We start from the raw sequence: 18,164 nt of genomic DNA, 5'->3' as shown, positions 1-18,164 counted from the left end.
ACTTAAGTGATACTGTCAGTGGCCTTGAACTTGAGCTTAGATGACACCAATTCAGCTGAAGTTGCTAGCCATAGCCTGACACATGCGGCACGACGCAAGTACACCAGTTATGCTTAAGTAGATGTTGACGCTGACATACCAAGGAATTAGGAGCAGACATAGACCAATCAGCCCTTTGAGCCTGCTCTGCCATTCAATAAGATCATAGCTGATCTGCAATCTAAAATCTACATTCCTGTCTAACCCTGATAACCTCCTCATCCTTTACATAACAAGAATGTGTTACCTCTCTCTTCAAAGTATCCAAGGGCTTACCTTCAGTCACCTTTTCAGGAGAGCATTCCAAAGCCCCTCAGAGGGGGGAAAGAAAGCTTCATTTCTTTATAGGTGACCCCTGGTTTTAATTAGGTAATCCATAGTTCTAAATTCTCCCATGAAAAGCAATATCTTCTCTATCCTGTCAAGACTCCTCAGGACCTTGTATGTCTTTGGGGTGTAGTAATGTATGGGTGGAGAATAGGGAGCCAAGGATAGCACCTTGGAAGACACCACAGGTGATGGTGTAGAGATGGGAAAGAAAAGACTTACCTAGCTGGACAACAGAGAGGCATCAGAATACCTCCATGTGTGGTTGACTTAGGCAAAGTTTGTGGACAGGTTGAGAAAAATGAGGAAGGATGGCTTATGATGGCTTCTGGCAAATCTGTGAAATTTGTACTTTTGTTGCAGCCCTTTCACTGCTATGGTCAGGATGATTAACATGAGAGAAATTCGAAACATAGAGCTGTGGGAAAGATGTGCAGAATAGAATGGCAGCAATTTTTTTTTGTGGTATTCTGGTGAAAGGCCATTAACCTGAAGTGTTAACTCAGTTTTTCTTGGAATAGAGGTTGCCAAACTTGTTGCACATGCTCAAATAATTCTGTTTTTTAATTTAAGCACCTACAGTGTTTTGCTTTTGTGATATTTCCAAGGTCGTTGATGATAGTGGTATTTCGCAATGACAGTGATTATCAAGCATGGGTTGGCGAAAAGGCAGTGGTGGTAGGATGATGAGGAGAGATTGTGAACTGTGAAGAAATTGGTGACAATCATCTGCTAGTGTTTGGATTGTGAAGGGAAGAAGGATGGTCAGCAGTTTGATTCAAGGGAGCAGAAGTGGATCCCATTGGAAAATTATGCACTGAGACACCAATAGGAGAGAAATAAGAGAACAATAAAAGGTCTGTTTTCAAATTGCTTTTCTTTCAAAAGGAAAATATTATAAGTTACAACTGAAAGTGCTCTACTTTGATACAGTAATTGAGACTATAATCAAAATTCACGCAATTTATTCCACATACTTGAGTTTATGAATTTCAATTCCTGTACTTTCCACATTCATGCACTTTTTCAGGTTTCATTCTATGCAGAACTTCTCTGCTTTCTACAAATTTGAAGGTCAAAGAAATTGAGTCAACTTGTTAAAAATGTTGATACATTGCCAGATGAAGTTATTTTACTTATTCTGTTTAAAGATTAAAGAGAGGTGACATATTATTGCTGGACTGTTAATCCAGATACTCAGGTAATGTTCTGGGGACCTGGGTTTGAATCCTATCAGAGCAGATGGTGAAATTTGAATTCAATAAAACAGTCTCGATTAATGATGGCCATTGTTGATTGTCAGAAAAATCTCCTCTGGTTTATTGTTGTGCTTTAAGGAAAGAAATTGCCAACATTCCCTGGTCTGGCCGACATGAAACTCCAGACACACAGCAATGTAGTTAACTCTTAACTGTCCTCTGGACAACTAGGGATGTGCAATAAATGCTGGCTTAGCCAGTGAGGCCCTTATCCTGTGAATGAATTTTTAAAAATTAGAATATACTGCAATAAGCAAAGCAAGAGTCAGAAGTAATGGAGTTAATGATTGAAAGTATTAATTTGGAATTATTTAGATAAAATTTTAACAGTCTGGAAGTATATTTGACAGGAATATGACATTGAATGGTAGGATAGTTTCTGAGAACCTGTGTAATATTGCCTGATGCAATGCATGTATATAATGTAAAGCATTTTATGTTCTGGAGAAGGCTGAACCTTCTTCGTATGTGACTAATAAAATGTGACTGGGACAACATGAAGCATGTTACAAAAATCACCAGAATTCAGGATGGATGTCAAGAATAAAGCTTAACAGTATAATTGGTCCTTTCGTGTGGAGTGCTCCACCATTCAGTACAGTAGGTAGGACCCAGGATTTGATTGATGTCCCTCTGCTGCGCTCAGTTGGTTTGAAATCACAATGTTCCTTTCATTGAGATTTTAAAGGCTGGGCATAGATGTACCAAGAACGATTGTATCAGTTTCCAGCTTCACGATGATTAAAGAGACAATTGTATTCTCCTGTGATGGGTAGGAGCCTCAGTCATTCTTCTACAAGTGTTAATTTCAACAGACTGGAGTCTCCTAATTCTATGCTTGAGTGAAGCTGGAGATGATGCAAAACAAATAAATTATCTTCTGGTTTAAGCTTTCTCTTCAAGCCAAGCGTGAGTGAAAAAATTTATGATTATATCCTTGGGAGTCTGCAACAACACTGAATCCACGATATATTTTGTAAATTATTAGAGTTTGTAGTGCTTCAACTTATTTTGTTGTTCTCAGTATATCTTGACACCCATTTAATTGTATGGATTGAAATGTAATTGAAAGGTCAAGTAAACACCAAGCTATGTTAATGTTCATTGTTTTCAATGCAGAAAATAAACATTGTCTATTTTCATAACTATAGTAGTGACCTTTGTGGACTTTAGATTAAATGCTCAATTAGTAATTTCTGTATCACTTAAGAATGAGAAAGGTCTCTTGTGTTATATTACTTTGAGAGGGATATGCTAATGACCAAGTCACCAGGATATAGAACCCATGACTAGCAGCTATTGCGCAGACTATTTTACAGCATAGGGCTTCAAATATAATTTCAGAATAATACTTGATGCATCTCTACAGTGAGTCTGCTAAGCATCTTGTATTATATCTTCCAATAGACTAAAGAAATTTCCATTCTATTCGGCTAAGTGTAAGTTTGGATTTAATAAAAATAAAACTGCAACTTGTTTTGTTTGAAATGATTTTGTAAGATTATAGACAGAGACAGTCGGCATTTCAAGTGAATTTTAAACATGAAATCAAATAATTAGGGTTCATCAGAGTCAAATTAACAGATAAGCAACCCATACAAAGATTACATCAGATGTTGCTGCAGAAGAATGAACAGACTAGCAAGTTGAACTTAGCCCCTATCTTTCTTTTGCTTCCTTTATTTGATTTCATCCAAATTCTGCTTAAAATATCATCCACAAGCATATACATGCCATAATCTCGCGATACAGACTTGTACCGGTTGCTTACAAGTTATCCAAGACCACAGCAAAAACTTATTTTCTCAAATCTATTGTGTCAAGACTAATAAACTGGTGTTTTGGATTTGGAAAGCTTAAAAGTATTATTATGGTTGATTATGGATAAATTAAAAACTAAAGTAAACAATGTATGGCCCAACCGAGAAAGCAAGCTCCTCTGACCTCAGAAGAGAAAATGCCAGTCTATTTGTAATCTTTTAATTCTAAGCTTTAAACTATAGGGTTAATATAAGATGAAACCAAGTTTAAATGCATTATTTTGGTATCAGTGATGTTGCTGACAGTCTCTTGGTTTACAATTTGTTGGATTATATTGACTGATGCATAATCAGATTTGATTTTCTTGAAGTAAATGAGCACTTTAAATAGTTACAATTCTAAATTGGTAGGTTGATGTTTGGGTGAATAGATGAAGCTCCTGAAAAATATTGATACCCTATTCATTTAACTAATCCCATTTTTATGAAGGAACTTGGTCAGCTGGAGCATATATTGAGTTGCATGCACGTTCTCCCTAATCTTGTCGAAGAAGTATGAGCGAAGCCTGCAGAACCTTAACTCCAGAGAGAGTTGCTGATAATTGAAAAATGTCAAAAATGGTGCCAAAGTATTTTTGTAACAGTCAGAAATTCTCTCCAAGCCCAACATTTTAAAACATCTCTGGCAGCTCATTTATATGTGACATGGAAACTTTGTGTGGAACTTGATTATCTCATGGGGCTCTTAGATTAATTCATTTTAGGTTAAAATATCCATTTCTAGGACTGAGTGCAAGAAGGTTATTAACATTTTTAACTGAGACTATAGTTACAAGAGTGATTAAAGATCAGTCAACACAGTGGTAGATCTCATTTCACAAATAGACTGAAATTTTAAAGGATATGGTTAAGTTGATTCGTTCTTGTGGTGCAGTGATAGTCTTTCTAGCTCTGGGCAAGGAGATCTGGGTTCAAGTTCTACTTGCTGTAGAGATGTGTCACAACATCCCTGAACAGGTTGAGTAAAAGTATCTATAATCGAGTCGGTAAACAAGTAGCTCTAATTTAGTAGATTTTAACGATTTTTTGAAAAATAAATTACAAAAGCAGAAAGGAATGGGTTTGGACTTCTTGTAATTAGTAGCTAACTAAATGAACTTACGAATGCAACAAGTAGTTAAAAAAGGAGTGACATATACTCTAAGAATTGACTTACAGGGAAATTAGTTTTAGTGAAATTTATTGCAGCACAGAAATCAAACTTCTACCCTGACTACGTTTAAACTTTCTTCATAGCAAAACAACTGGCAACACGTTTTCTTTTGTTCTGTGGAGAAATTCTTCCCTCTCTCTATATTACTCAAGGCTAGCTTCCCATTCTGTCTAGATACCAATATGTTTGCAAAGATCATCCAGTAACGACATAACTTTATAATATTACAACCACCTGTGAGAACATAAAAGACCTCACTTTAAAAATTCAGCCAAATTGCTGAAGCTCTGACATTCTTTCAGTACTGCACTGAAACACCAACCACAATTACAAGCTCCTAACTCCGGAATAGGGACTGAATGTAAAATCTTGTTTCAGAGAACATTATGCTACCATTGAGTTAAGTCTCTATCTTGGAACAGACATAATGTTCTCTGTAACAATGCAACTAAATTGCCTTTGAAGAGTCAGTTTCCCATTACCAAACTACTTTTGGACATAGTAGTGTAGAAGTTACATTTTAAGCTTTGAGACAGATCTCTATTACTCTTAGAAAGTAAGGAAGTTAATTCAGTTGATCCTGGCCAAAGAAGGAAATAAATCTTTAAACTTTGAAGAAAACCACTAGGAATCTTGTTTCTCTAATACCATTTTGCATGCTTGTATGCTTCTATTCAGAAATGGTGTGCTTAGCTTTGAACTAACAAAGCATTTTTGAAGTGGTGCTCAAATACTTTGCTCTATCTGACAACTAATTATGTTTTCTTATTGTGCGTCAACAAAGAACAATGTACCCGTTGATGCAGCCAGAAGCCATCTTCCTAAACATTGCAATATTCCTGAGTCCTTACTTCCAATCAGTTTACTCCAGGGTAAGAATTCCAAGTGTTCTGGCAGTTGATTGCACTCATTCATTTGAAGTATTGTTCTTTTTTAAGTAAGTGAATAATCTATTTAAATAACATCAAACTGATAAAAGTTAGAATAGTTTATTAGTAGATCAGTGATTTTTAAACCAAATAATTTGATAAAATTTGGAAGAAAATTGGAGCATTAGTGAAATTATGGAATAGAGCTACTAAATGTGGGTAATATATTTAGATAGAGTAAATATTACAGACTAAGATTAATTATATAGTTGCTTTGTAGTGACAATATGATTCCACCTTTCCTTTTGTACTAATCTGATTTTTAAGAACTTTGCAAAGGTAGGTCAAATATTGGAATTGGCTTCTTGTGTGCATTAACCCAAGCACTGAGGGATGGGGTAGGATATCAGAAAAATGCAAAGCAATGTCCAAGATAATTTACAGGGCTACAGAGAAGGTCTGGAAAATGGCACTAACAAGGTAGCTGTTTCGGGAGCGAGTGCAGGCATGATGGGTCGATAACCTTTTCCACTGCAAAATTCTGATTCTATTTTTAAAAGGTTTGTTACAGAATGGCACAGCATCTGCTTGATGGCTACTGAACTGAATATTGTTATGGACTAGGCCAGCCCACACAAAACATTCTTAAGCAGGCAGACCAGACCATAACTTTGCAATTTGTTTCACTAAATATACAGTGAAAATTACCCGAAGTAAGTTAGCGAGGTTGACTACCCGTTTTTAAAACTGACAAAAATGTATTCACAAAATTACACAATTAAACACAAAGAACAGAATAAAGAATTCCTACACAGCTCAGTCTATCCAAACTAGACTTAATTATGCTGTTCTGAATATGCAGTCCCAATAAGCAACAGTCCCAATAAGCAAACACCCCTAAAACACAGTACAAAAAAAGGAATAGATGCATAAAGGTTGAAGTTAGAAGGACAGGAGAGAGAGAGAGTTTGTTTCCATACAGCTAACTTGTTTTGGCCCGAACTGAACTGCTCAGCTAGAGAGCTGACCACTCCCCTTTCATTATACAGGTCACTTCTAAAATATGACCACTTTTGCCTGAGGTCTCATCTTTTTACATGTAAACACAAAAGCCTCTTAATACTCTTTAATCTCTGTACCAAACAAGCCTAATTGGCACCGAGAACAGTTTATGATCCCTCTCAAAAAAATCAAGGACACAGTATCCTTGAGAAAAGGAATAGCTTTTAGAAAAAAGGGACCAGCTTTGTGACACCTTCCCTCTCTAAAAAACTGGACCATCAATATCAAAAGATGGCTTAATTTTTAAAACCCTTCAAAAACCCAGTTAGTAGTCCAAACACACATATACTCTATACTAACTGTAAACAAACAAAAATGCACAACCACATGCAAATTCAGGCTCTGGCATACTCGCCACCAAACTCTCCTGTATCTCATTTGATCCTCGATAACCCATCGGCAATCACATTTTCGCGACCTGCTACATGCACAATTGTCAAATTGAATGACTGCAACAACAGTCTGGCATTTCTGTCCGTAAATTTTTCCACAAATGTCAATGGGTTATGATCAGTGTATACGATTGTCTCAGATGCATTGCTTGTAATACAAACACTGAAATGTTATCATGCCAACACCAAATTTAAATTTCTCTCTCAACCATTGAGCATTTCTGTTGATGAACGTTCAACTGTCCAGAGAAATACTTGATGGGTCTTTCTATTCCTTCGTCATCCTCCTGCAGGAGCACTGCACCAACACCCACATCACTCTCATTGATAGCCACCTTGAAAGCTTCATGTAATCCAGGGTGGTTAATACTGGGGCAGTGGTTAACACAGTTTTTAGGCTTTCAAATGTCTTTTAACAGTTTGCTGTCCACTGAAACTTCTTGCCATTTTGTAACAATATGATAAGTGGAGCAGCCACACTGCTAAAGTTCGGCACAAACTTTTGGTAAAATCCACTCAATGCCAGGAACCGTAGTACTGCCTTTCTCATTGACGATGTGAGAAATTCCCCAATTATTTTTGTTTTTGCATCATGTGGGGCCATTTGTCCATGTCTCATAACATGGCCCAGGAAGGTGACTGGGGCTTTGGCAAATTCACTTTTAGCTAGGTTTATCACAGCCTGCATTCCAAAGTTTGATTAGATTAGATGATTAGATTCCCTACAGTGTGGAAACAGGCCCTTTGGCCCAACAAGTCTATACCGACCCTCTGAAGAGCCACCCAGATCCATTCCTCTAAATTCACCCCCTGACTAATGCACCTAACACTGCGGGCAATTTAGCATGGCCAATTCACCGAACCTGCACATCTTTGGACTATGGGAGAAAACCGGAGCACCCGGAGGAAACCCACACAGACACTGGGAGAATGTGCAAGCTCCACACAGTCACCCAAGGCAGGATTCGAACCCGGATCCCTAATGCTGTGAGGCAGCAGTGCTAACCACTGTTTAGTATAAATAAAATCCCCATAATTAATATAAAATCAAGTATGTATTAAAAGTCTCATCTGCATTTAAAGCTTCTTTACCTATGGAACATTCCCAATTTTCATTTCAGAAGACACAAAAGCAACAAAAGGATAAATTCAATCAGAGTTTGCAGAATTCTGCAATATGATTCATGAAACCTTTGCCAACATAAAGTAAAGTAAATGCAAGCCCTTAGTATGGATACAAGTGCAGTCTTTTGGACAGAGACAAAAAATAAACTGCAGATGATGAAATCCAAGGTAGACACGCAGGAGGCTGGAAGAACACAGCAAGCCAGGCAGCATCAGGAGATGGAGAAGTCAGTATCCAGGTTAAACCACCACCAGAGAGCAACCCTATGGTCCAGTCGGACTCCGGCAACTTTACCTTTGCCTATGATACAATGATCAAGTCCTGGGCTAGTGATCATATTAGAGAGTAAGGGAAACAAAAAGACGACCAGAAAAGTTTATTATCTTTTAAAGCTTGAACTAATAATGATGAGCAGCAACTAGAATGTTTCACATAGTCCAGTGGTTAAAAACTTGGAGTCCTGTTTAATGAACTGAATGAAAATCCAGCTCTTAAATTTCACAGACACAGCCATTCCATACCAATGCACATAGCCACATTAGAGTGTTGTATGAATATGTGATGCCATCTGTAGCCAGTTAGGTAAATAGGTGCCAACAATCTCTTTCTCTGACCAGATCTACAGGGCTTACTTGATCTAAAATGTCAGAGGAAAATCACTGGGTAATCTGATGAGAAGAAGCTCTTATCTTCAACAAGATGTAGTTTACTGCAAGATAGCAATTAGATACAGGTTACCTTAGTGGGATAAGCATTGGGAAAGACTGTTGGGAAACATAGCACAACAGGTCTGTCCTCTTCAATATCCTGAAGTGTTTTCTGTATTTTCCCCACTCAAGTCAGTATGTTATAGTCAGATTTGGTGAAGCTTAGTGCACCCTTAAATAACTTTTTCAGAACCTTATACAACAGAGAGATGTAGGAAGGCAATTTGCTTCAACATTGTGAGTTAAGTAGCATCACAGTAATTGCTTGTGCTTTAGTCAGATCTGTACCTTCACACAAGAGTCATCTAAGCATTTTTCAGTTACTTTACCTGAGCACTAATGTCATATTTGCGCACAGTCAGCATGCTAAGGCTGAGAAAGCATCTCACACGGACGATCATACATGGGGAACCGTGGGTTCTGAAAATGTCAGCACCTAGAGTACTTTCTTCTTGTATAATCTTCCCTTTCAGGTTCTCCAAGTTTTTTTTGCTCCTCCTAGGCTGTCATTAACACCCAAGTGGTAGAGTCAAAACTCAGTCCTAAATATCCTTGCTTCAAAACTCTCCATTGACAGTTGTTGCACTAATATGAGTTTGAAGGGAATTTTATTATATTCTAAAGAATAATATAATAAAGAATAAAATAAAATTCCCTTCAAACTCATATTAATTGAAGGATCAATGCATTTCCCTTCAAAATTAAGACCTATTTTGATATTTCATGGTCGAGTACTGTGCATCTATTGTAAGGGTCCGATTAAAGTTCTGTCACAAAGGGCGGCAACTGCATGAAATTAGCTAGAAAATAAACAACAGCCAAATCCTGGAAGAACAAAACAGGCAATGTTACTATCCAAAAAAGACAGTTTAAACATTTTAGCTCTGGACATTTTCTCTGAACACACACACACACACATGACAATGAGCCTACTTAATGTTTTATCCTATTCTGTTGTAGTTCAGATAATCTGATTATGAGAAACGTGCAGATTACCTAAATACTGCAATGTTAGTTATCAATACAGTAGGATAAACACTTGTGTCTATGTCAGACTTCTTTTTAAACAATTCCATTTTCTTTTAGGAACATCAAACTCCTAAAGATTGCGCAAGTGATGAATGCAAGGTGGAAGGTATTTAAGCAAAATTTCTCATACTGAAAACTCATTTGTTTTAGAGATAGTTAAAAATGCATTATATAAACAAAATCTTAATCTTCCTGATCTCTACAGGTTTTGTTTAAAGAAATGTTTTGCAGTTAAAAGCAGAAGAAACAAATTACCATCTAGCTACCTACCTGCTCAGAATTTTTTCTAACAATATTTCTTTGCTTTTCTGGTTGTGTGACCGCTTTGTAGAACATCTACGTTCTGCCTGCAAAAAAGACCCCTGAGCTTCCAGTTGCCTGCCACTTTAACACACCATCCTGTTCCCTGGCCAACATCTCTGTCTCATAAATCTATACATAAAAACAAAGAGAGCAATAAACTGTAATAACAGGTTTCATTACCAATTTTTATTGGTAAGTTCTCACGTATGTAGACTTACAGTAAAAATACATGATTGACAGCTATGTGCCATATCTCAATTGCTTTAACATCTTACACTTTTTAAGCTCCGACTGTGTTTCTTTGCATTTTACACTCTCTGACCTTCAATTATAATGCTCATAATCTTATCTCTTATTATGTTTTTAGAAAATAATGACATAGAAGGAAGCCATTCATCCCATTGTCAAAAGAGAGCTTTCCAACTTAATCCACTTCTTGGTCAGTGAGACGATAGGTTATAGCACTTCAAGTGCATATCCAACTTTTTAAAAATGTCACTACCATTCTTTCATGCAGTGACTTCCAGTCATCCATACCATCTGGATGAAAATGGTCTCAACTGCCTTTAACCTTATGTTCTGGTCATTCTTCTCTCTACTGAGGGAAACTGAACTTTCCATCCACTGTATCCAGGCACTTCATAATTTTGTACATCTCAGTTAAATCTCCTTTCAAACCTCCCCTGTTCCAAAGCAAACAAATCCAACCTGGGCAATCTTTTCTCATAGCTAAAATCCTCCCTTCCTAGCAACATCCTCATTAATCTCAAACAAAAACAGAAGTTGCTGGAAAAACTCAGCATTTCTGTCAGCATCTGTGAAGAGAAATTAGAGTTAACAATTCAGATCCCCTGACCCTCCCTCAGAACTGATGGTGGCTAGGAAAATGTTAGTTTATATGCAAAAGGTAGGGTGAGGGGGGGGGTAAGAAGTAAACAATAGGTGGGGGGATAGATCCATAGAGATAGAACAGTTGGACCGAGTGGATAATGATGTGGGTAGGAGGATGATTGGCTGTTAATGGAGACTGTTATGGCTAACAATAGGCAGTGTGTAATGGCAGACTATGTGATAACAAGGCCTGCGGGTGTGTGGTGGACGGGGCTAGGACATTGGAGAGTTCAGGCCCTAAAATTATTGAACTCGATATTGAGTCTGGAGGGCTGCAGGGTGCCCAAACAGAAAATGAGATGTTGTTCTTGCATCTTCTGCACAGCTTTGGTGAAACACTGCAGCAAGCCTGAGACAGAGATGTTGGCCAGGGAACAGGGTGGTGTGTTAAAGTGGCAGGCAACTGGAAGCTCAGGGGTCTTTTTTGCAGGCAGAACGTAGATGTTCTACAAAGTGGTCACACAATCTGCGCTTCATTTCCCCAATGTAGAGGCTACATTGTGGGCAGCGAATGCAATAGACTAGATTGTGAAAAATGCAGGTAAAGTGCTGCTTCACCTGAAAGGTATGTTTGGACCTTTGGATATTAAAGAGGGAGGAGGTAAATGGGCAGATGTTCCACCTTCAGCGGTTTCAGGGTAAGGTGCCATGGGGCTGTGGGGGATGCTCAGAGTATAGGAAGAGTGAACAAGGTAGGCCCGGAGGGAATGGTCCCTGTGGAAGGCACACAAGGGAAGGGAAGCAGAGGGGGGAGGGAATGTGTATCTGGTGGTGGCATCTCGCTGGTGGTGGCAGAAATGGTGGCTGAGGATCTTCTGGATGTGGATAAGGGGAGCCCTATTTGCTGTTGGGGTAGGAAAGGGCAGAAGGGTTGGACTCCATTAACCTTTCCTCATTAATCTCCTTTGTACCCTTGCCAGTGCAATCACATCTGTCCTACATTAGTGACCAGCACTGTATGAAGTAATTTACCTTCAGCTACTAAGTGTTTTATACAACTCTAACGTAACATTTCCATTCTTATATTCTATGCTGTACTAACAAGGTAACTCAATCTTGTCTTATTGTCATCTACCTATCCTTCTACCTTTTGAGATCTGTGGACATTCACTTCAAAGTTTTTCTACAATTATCAATATCATGCCATTCATTGTGTATTTCCCTGTCTGACCTCACACTAACTCTTACTTCCCAAATTGGATTCTATTTACCATTTTCCTACTCAGTACTGAAGCAACAGACTGTGTATTTGGATTTTTAAAATGATTTAAATAAGGTGTCACTTAAAAAGTCACTGTACAAAACAAGTTATATTAGCATGGATAAAGGATTTAAGAAGAAATGGAAATTGGGACAAATTAGTAATTTTAAGGTTGACAAACTATAACTTGCCAAGTACCGTAGGAATCAATGTTGTGACGACAACTATTACTAATCTGTGATTTGCATGCAGGAACAAATTCTCATGGAGCAAAGTTTGCTGATGATACAAAGATAAGCCAGAAAGCAATATGTGAGGAGGATACAAAGAGTCTGAATAGAGATATAAAGATAGGTTATGTGAGTGAGTAGACATTTGGCAAATGCAGTATAATATGTAAAAATGTGATGTTGTCTACTTTAGCTGGAAGAATGCTTGTACACAAATCAAAAAAAAAGTTAGCTCCCAAGTAAAGCAAGAAATTAACAAGGCAAATGAAATATTGGCCTTTCCTGCAATGAGTACTAGAGTATGAAAGCAAGGAAGTCGTGTTACAATGGTTCAGAGCGTTAGTGAAACTACATCTGGTGTATTGTGCACAGCCTGTCTTCTTTCTTAAGGAGAGAATATACTTACATTGGAAACAGATTAGAGATGGTTCACTGGGCTGATTCCTGGGAATGAAAGGGTTATCTTACAAGGAGAGGTTGAACAAGTTGAGCCTATACACATTGGAGTTAAGAAGAATGAGTGCTGGTCTTCAAACATAAGATTCTGAAAGGGGTTGACAGGTTAGATGCGAGGAGGCTGTTTCCTCCCATGGTAGAATTGACAGCTAGAGGGTGGAGTTTCAAAATAAGTGATTACTCATTTTGACAAAGATGAGGAGGATTGTTAACATTTGGAATGCTCTTCCACATTGAGATATGGAGGCTGGGTAATTAAATATATTCAATGCTAAGTTGGAGAGATTTTTGATCAGCAAAGGAGTGAATGGTTATGGCACTTGGGATGGAAAATGGAGATCAGGTTATAATCATATCATCCATGACCTTATTGAATGATGGAGCAGGTTCAATGGGCTGAATGGCCAACACCTGTTCCTATTTCTTACATTTAAATTAACTTTTACTACTCACCAGGGATATGTAATAACATCTCTGAATCGGTGGATTCTAAAAATAGATGAACATTTTAAAAACTTGTACTACTTGAATGAACTTTAGGGTAGCACAGTGGTTATCACTGCTGCCTCACAGTACCAGAGACCTGGGTTCAATTCCCACCTTGGGCAACTGTCTGTGAAGTTTGCACATTTTCCCTGTGTCTGCATGGGTTTGCTCCAGTTTCCTCCCACAGTCCAAAGAATTGGTGAATTGGCTATGCTAAATTGCCCGTAGTGTTAGGTGAATGGGTAAATGTAGGGGAATGGGTCTGGGTGGGTTGCTCTTTGGAGAGTCGGTGTGGACTTGTTGTGCCAAAGGGCCTGTTTTCGCCCTGTAAGTAATTTAAACTGTGAAATGCATGCAACACCTTTCCTGTTTTTGTAAAATAAATCCATAAACAGCTGAATAGTGATTAGGAAAGCTTCTTTTGATACATCGTTGTAATCTTTTATCAAACTATTGGAGTACATTTTATATATGTGAGTACATGTGGGTAACATGATGTAATGCTGGAATATTAACTGGAGAGACAAAGGATTGCTCTGGTGTCAGTGCTGAATTATCTGATTCTAGCTGTTGCTAGTATAGAACAATGCACCTGAGCACCCTGGCTGGATGGAAAATGTTCCCATCAAATGCCGATAAGAACAGCTGCAATGCACTGTTCTTGGGCAATTCACTCATGTAACCTCATAGGTGAAGAATCGCCAATTGTTGGTAAAAGATAAGAGAGATGATATTTGTGGAATGATGCAAAAGGCACAACATTTAGGGACAGAGGAAAGGAAATTAGAGAATAAAACATTTCACATCTCTACTTTGTGCTTTTTAAAGATCTGTTTTCCTTGATGCCGGGGCATATAGGGTTATGGGCCAATTACCCCCTTGCTGGAAAATGGGCTTATAATACAAAGGTGGTTGTTTTTGACTGGCACTGCTTCAATGCGTCTTCTTCTGTGCTGTTAACTGCTATGACTATGTTGTAAGTACAAACTCTGCTGAAAACACTGATGTAACATTGCATCTTAAAAATAAGTTTTTCTTTAAAACTGAAGACATCTTGTAATTTATATATGGTGTACAATGACATTTTTCTTTACCATAACTTGTATGGTGCTCGACCATGATCTGTATCAAATTTAGCATAGTAAATTTTCTATTGAAAATATTCTTCACAGACCTGATCACAATAGTTGAACTTTAAAAATCTCCAAATCTTATTTTGAAGGAATTGATTGTACACATATCAAGGAACTAGTTCCCAAAGCTTCAAATGGTGTATATATGATTCAGCCAGTAAGAACATCCAAGCCATTTAAGGTATTTAATAATTGTTATCAATGTGATTTAATTTAGATATTAATGTTTAAGATAGTGATCTGGCAATACCGATGCATTTCATTGTTTCCTAGTGTATCTGAAAACTGTTCCTTTTTTTTTCAGGCTAATTATTTATACAGTTCAAACCAGATTTTCCAAAATCAGAACACAATGCAGATTGACTTTGAAAAAAAATTGTAAAATGGAAACTATTCACCCTGGATCAACTAGATCATAAATGAGATCATGAATTTGTTTCTATGATTAAAGTTATTTGACAGATAAATTGAAAGCTGTCTACTCACCCTAATGTAAATTAAAATGCTAAGTTTAGAAGGGAAGTAAATTTAATTGACAAACCTCCCAATCATAGAGCTAACACCCACAATGGAGCAGGTTTCCAGATATCTACATACTTCAGAGCTGTCTGGGATATCTAGTTATACAGATTTTTTTTCCCCCAAGTGGAATGGTTTATTTAAAAATGTTGCTTTGATAATGACATGATCTGAAACAAACTGAAAACATTATGTAGGTTTTGTTAATGGTATTGTTGATTTGAAATGTTTTTAGGTGTCAAAGCTAGTTAAACCATAAAAGTCTCTCTTAATGTTGTTTGCTTTTGATTTAAATACAACAGAAAACTGTTGAGAAACTGATTTTAACACTGACAAGAATTTGCAAAGTATTCAAAGATATCAAACAAGTATTTTATATTTTATCTTAATTATTCATCAATAACCATTCAGGGCTTATCATCTCATTTACGTCTATGAGTTAATGATGCTTAAATCTGGTTTATATACGGATTCTATTTTGAAGAGACACTGAAGGTAATTCTTGGGACATTTCTCCTACGACATATTGTAGAATTTATATTGTTGTAATATGTTATAGGTATTTTGTGACATGAAGGATGGGGGTTGGACCATATTCCAGATTAGAAATGGTTTAGATTCCCTGAATTTTCAAAAAGGTTGGGCTGAGTACAAGAAAGGATTTGGACATCCTAGCTGTAAGTATTCTCAACTTCTGGAATAGTTACTACTTCTCAGGTTCACTGTTCTAATGGTCACATGACTGTCTTTCTATTACCTGCTAGAACTTTCAGCTCATCTCAGTTTTGCTACCTATCACCTGATATTTCATCGTCATCCTTGTGTATGGATCTTTCCATGACATTCTCCTTGTCAAATCTCCATAGCTTTTACTAACTGTACAGCCCCTACCAATTCTCATGGGAGGGGAAGGGGTAGATTTTGATTAAATATTTTATGAACGACAAAGGTCACCAACATAGGCTCTTAAACTGCAACGATCTTGGGAAAGAAGTTGAAGGACATGCAAGGAGTTGCTATCCAAGGGGGATTGAACAACATTTTAGTGAGATGTCATCTACCATCAAACTCAAATACTCATGCCACCTGACAAACTTACAAGTTGGAACATGTCCTCCAACTAACAGCTTTTTCCACCTCTTGCACCTTATCCTACTCTATACACATAGCTTGTCTTTGTTTCCAGTCCTACATATTTCCAAGAGGAAGACTTATAGGCTACTAATGTACAAGATAAACTTGATTTTGCACAAATCTTTAAAACATCACAAAATCACTTCTGCACAAGGCAGATGACTTTCTGCACACTACTGTTGATGCAACGATGAAAAAGGTCTTAAATTAATATAACTGCAACAATAGCCAGATGTGAACCAGAGGGAAGATATGCTGATTTTGCAATTAATAGAAATAAAAATCTTATAGGGTCTGAAATAGTTTCACTGGAGACTAGATCAGAAAAAAAAACTCATTTCCTTTGCATATCATTTCATAACTTGCAGAACTCCCCATCATTTCTATGAAATGTCAAAAACCCATTATAAAAATGCATTAAAAAATGTTTTCTGTGTAACATTTTGGAGTTTCTTCATTTATAAAGGTGAACATTGGCTGGGATTGGAAAACATTTACTTACTGACTAACCAGGCAAATAAGAAATTTAAACTTCGTGTAGAATTAAAAGACTTTGAAGACAACAGTGCACATGCAGAATATTCTGAATTCTGGATTGACAGTGAAACAGAATTTTACAGACTTCATCTGGGAAATTACTCAGGAAATGCAGGTAGAAACATATTTGTTTTGTCATAGAAGATTGTGGATTCATTTCCCAGTTTAGAACTTAAGCACTTGATCTATGCTGATACTCCCTTGGTACCTCAAAGGCCTATTAGAGGTGTTACCTCGAGCATGAACTATAGCAAATCACATGGTAAAATTCAGAGCTGTAGACCCAGTCATCATTTCCCCTCAGTAAACATCAAAATATTTCATCATGATAGCACCATGATTTTCAAGCAACAAGTGACATTACAAGTTCCTAAATGGGTTTTGAAGTGCTATGGGATATCCTGAGGAAATGATGACATTGGCACAAATGTATTATTTGCAACTATTTGAAAAGGCCAATTCCAGAGTGCTATCTATTCAGTGGAAATATTGGTAATATCATAAAGTTCTTAACTATTCTTTTTATAAAGCATCAATTCTTGGAATGCTGGCTAGCCAAATTTCTTACAAAATTACAAAGGAAAAATATGCTTTATATTTCTACAAGCTAAATAATGTAAACTAGTGCACTGTTCTGGAATCAAGTTGGGTTTTAAGAAGAAACCCACAGATTCCAAGTGGTTATGCTTCATTCTTGCTACAAAAGCAATTTTAAATATCCAATAATTTTATTTGTTTTAAATGTAATCCTTGTGATAGTCATTATTACACTACAGGAGTGGAGATGTCAATGACTGCATAAAGGTTGACAGCAATATCACTTGTTTTTGGGCTCAGGTGATGCTTTCAGAGGACCAGGACCCCCAGAAGATGACCAAAATAGTCATATGTTCAGTACTTATGACCAGGATAATGATGATTGCAAACCCTGCATCTTTGGTGACACTGCAATTGAAAGTTGCAGTGCTATGTTTGGTAGTGGATGGTGGTTCAGTCAATGTGGAATGGCAGATTTAAATGGAGACTGGCATTCAAAAGATAATAACATTGGCTGGTTGTCTGGAATACACTGGAAAACTTGGAAAGAGGTACCATATTCATTCCAAGTCAGTCAGTTAAAAGTTCAATCAGTGTAAGTTTGTTAATACAACTAGTGTAAGACTAATATAAACAGTAAACTTACATCTTTCAATATGTCACAACTTTTATCTAATTCTTGCTACCTAAGCAGATTAAAAACTGTTACAAATAAACATTGTAAACTTACTCAATATTAAAAATGTGCAATTTAACTTGTTTTACAATAAATCAAAACACTTGATAAACAAGAGAGGAAATGCTGCAATACTCAGCAGGTAGGGCAACATCTATGAAGAAATAAACGTTAATGGTTCAGCTTAGTGGCTTTTCATCGAAAGTTCTGAATATAGGTCATCAACCTGAAACGTTAACTGTGTTTTTACACATCTTATTTGATCTGTTGGGCATTTC

General features: G+C 37.2%; 1 protein-coding gene across 1 annotated transcript; it reads left to right on the top strand.

Annotated features, from left to right (window-relative positions):
* Positions 1-23: 23 nt before the first annotated feature.
* angptl5 (angiopoietin like 5) lies at positions 24-17,865 on the top strand. Its single transcript, XM_043713202.2, has 7 exons — positions 24-2,534; positions 5,383-5,470; positions 9,841-9,889; positions 14,573-14,664; positions 15,562-15,679; positions 16,603-16,788; positions 17,511-17,865. The coding sequence occupies exons 2-7, from the start codon at positions 5,387-5,389 to the stop codon at positions 17,807-17,809; spliced, it is 828 nt and encodes a 275-aa protein (XP_043569137.1). The 5' UTR covers positions 24-2,534; positions 5,383-5,386; the 3' UTR covers positions 17,810-17,865.
* Positions 17,866-18,164: the final 299 nt, after the last annotated feature.

Source organism: Chiloscyllium plagiosum, unplaced genomic scaffold, assembly GCF_037043375.1.
Source record: "Chiloscyllium plagiosum isolate Xiang-an unplaced genomic scaffold, Cpla_swu_hap1 HiC_scaffold_23, whole genome shotgun sequence".
NCBI lineage: Eukaryota > Metazoa > Chordata > Chondrichthyes > Orectolobiformes > Hemiscylliidae > Chiloscyllium > Chiloscyllium plagiosum.
The sequence above is the reverse complement of the archived record's forward strand: the minus strand, read 5'-3'. Positions and strand labels throughout refer to the sequence as shown.

What these genes read in the sequence shown, in the direction of transcription:
- angptl5 (XM_043713202.2), top strand. Translation starts at nt 5,387, where the DNA reads ATGTACCCGTTGATGCAGCCAGAAGCCATCTTCCTAAACATTGCAATA. An exon ending in GAACATCCAAGCCATTTAAG is followed by an intron (nt 14,665 to 15,561) that starts GTATTTAATAAT and finishes AATATGTTATAG; the next exon opens with GTATTTTGTGACATGAAGGA. An exon ending in AAATTACTCAGGAAATGCAG is followed by an intron (nt 16,789 to 17,510) that starts GTAGAAACATAT and finishes TTTTGGGCTCAG; the next exon opens with GTGATGCTTTCAGAGGACCA.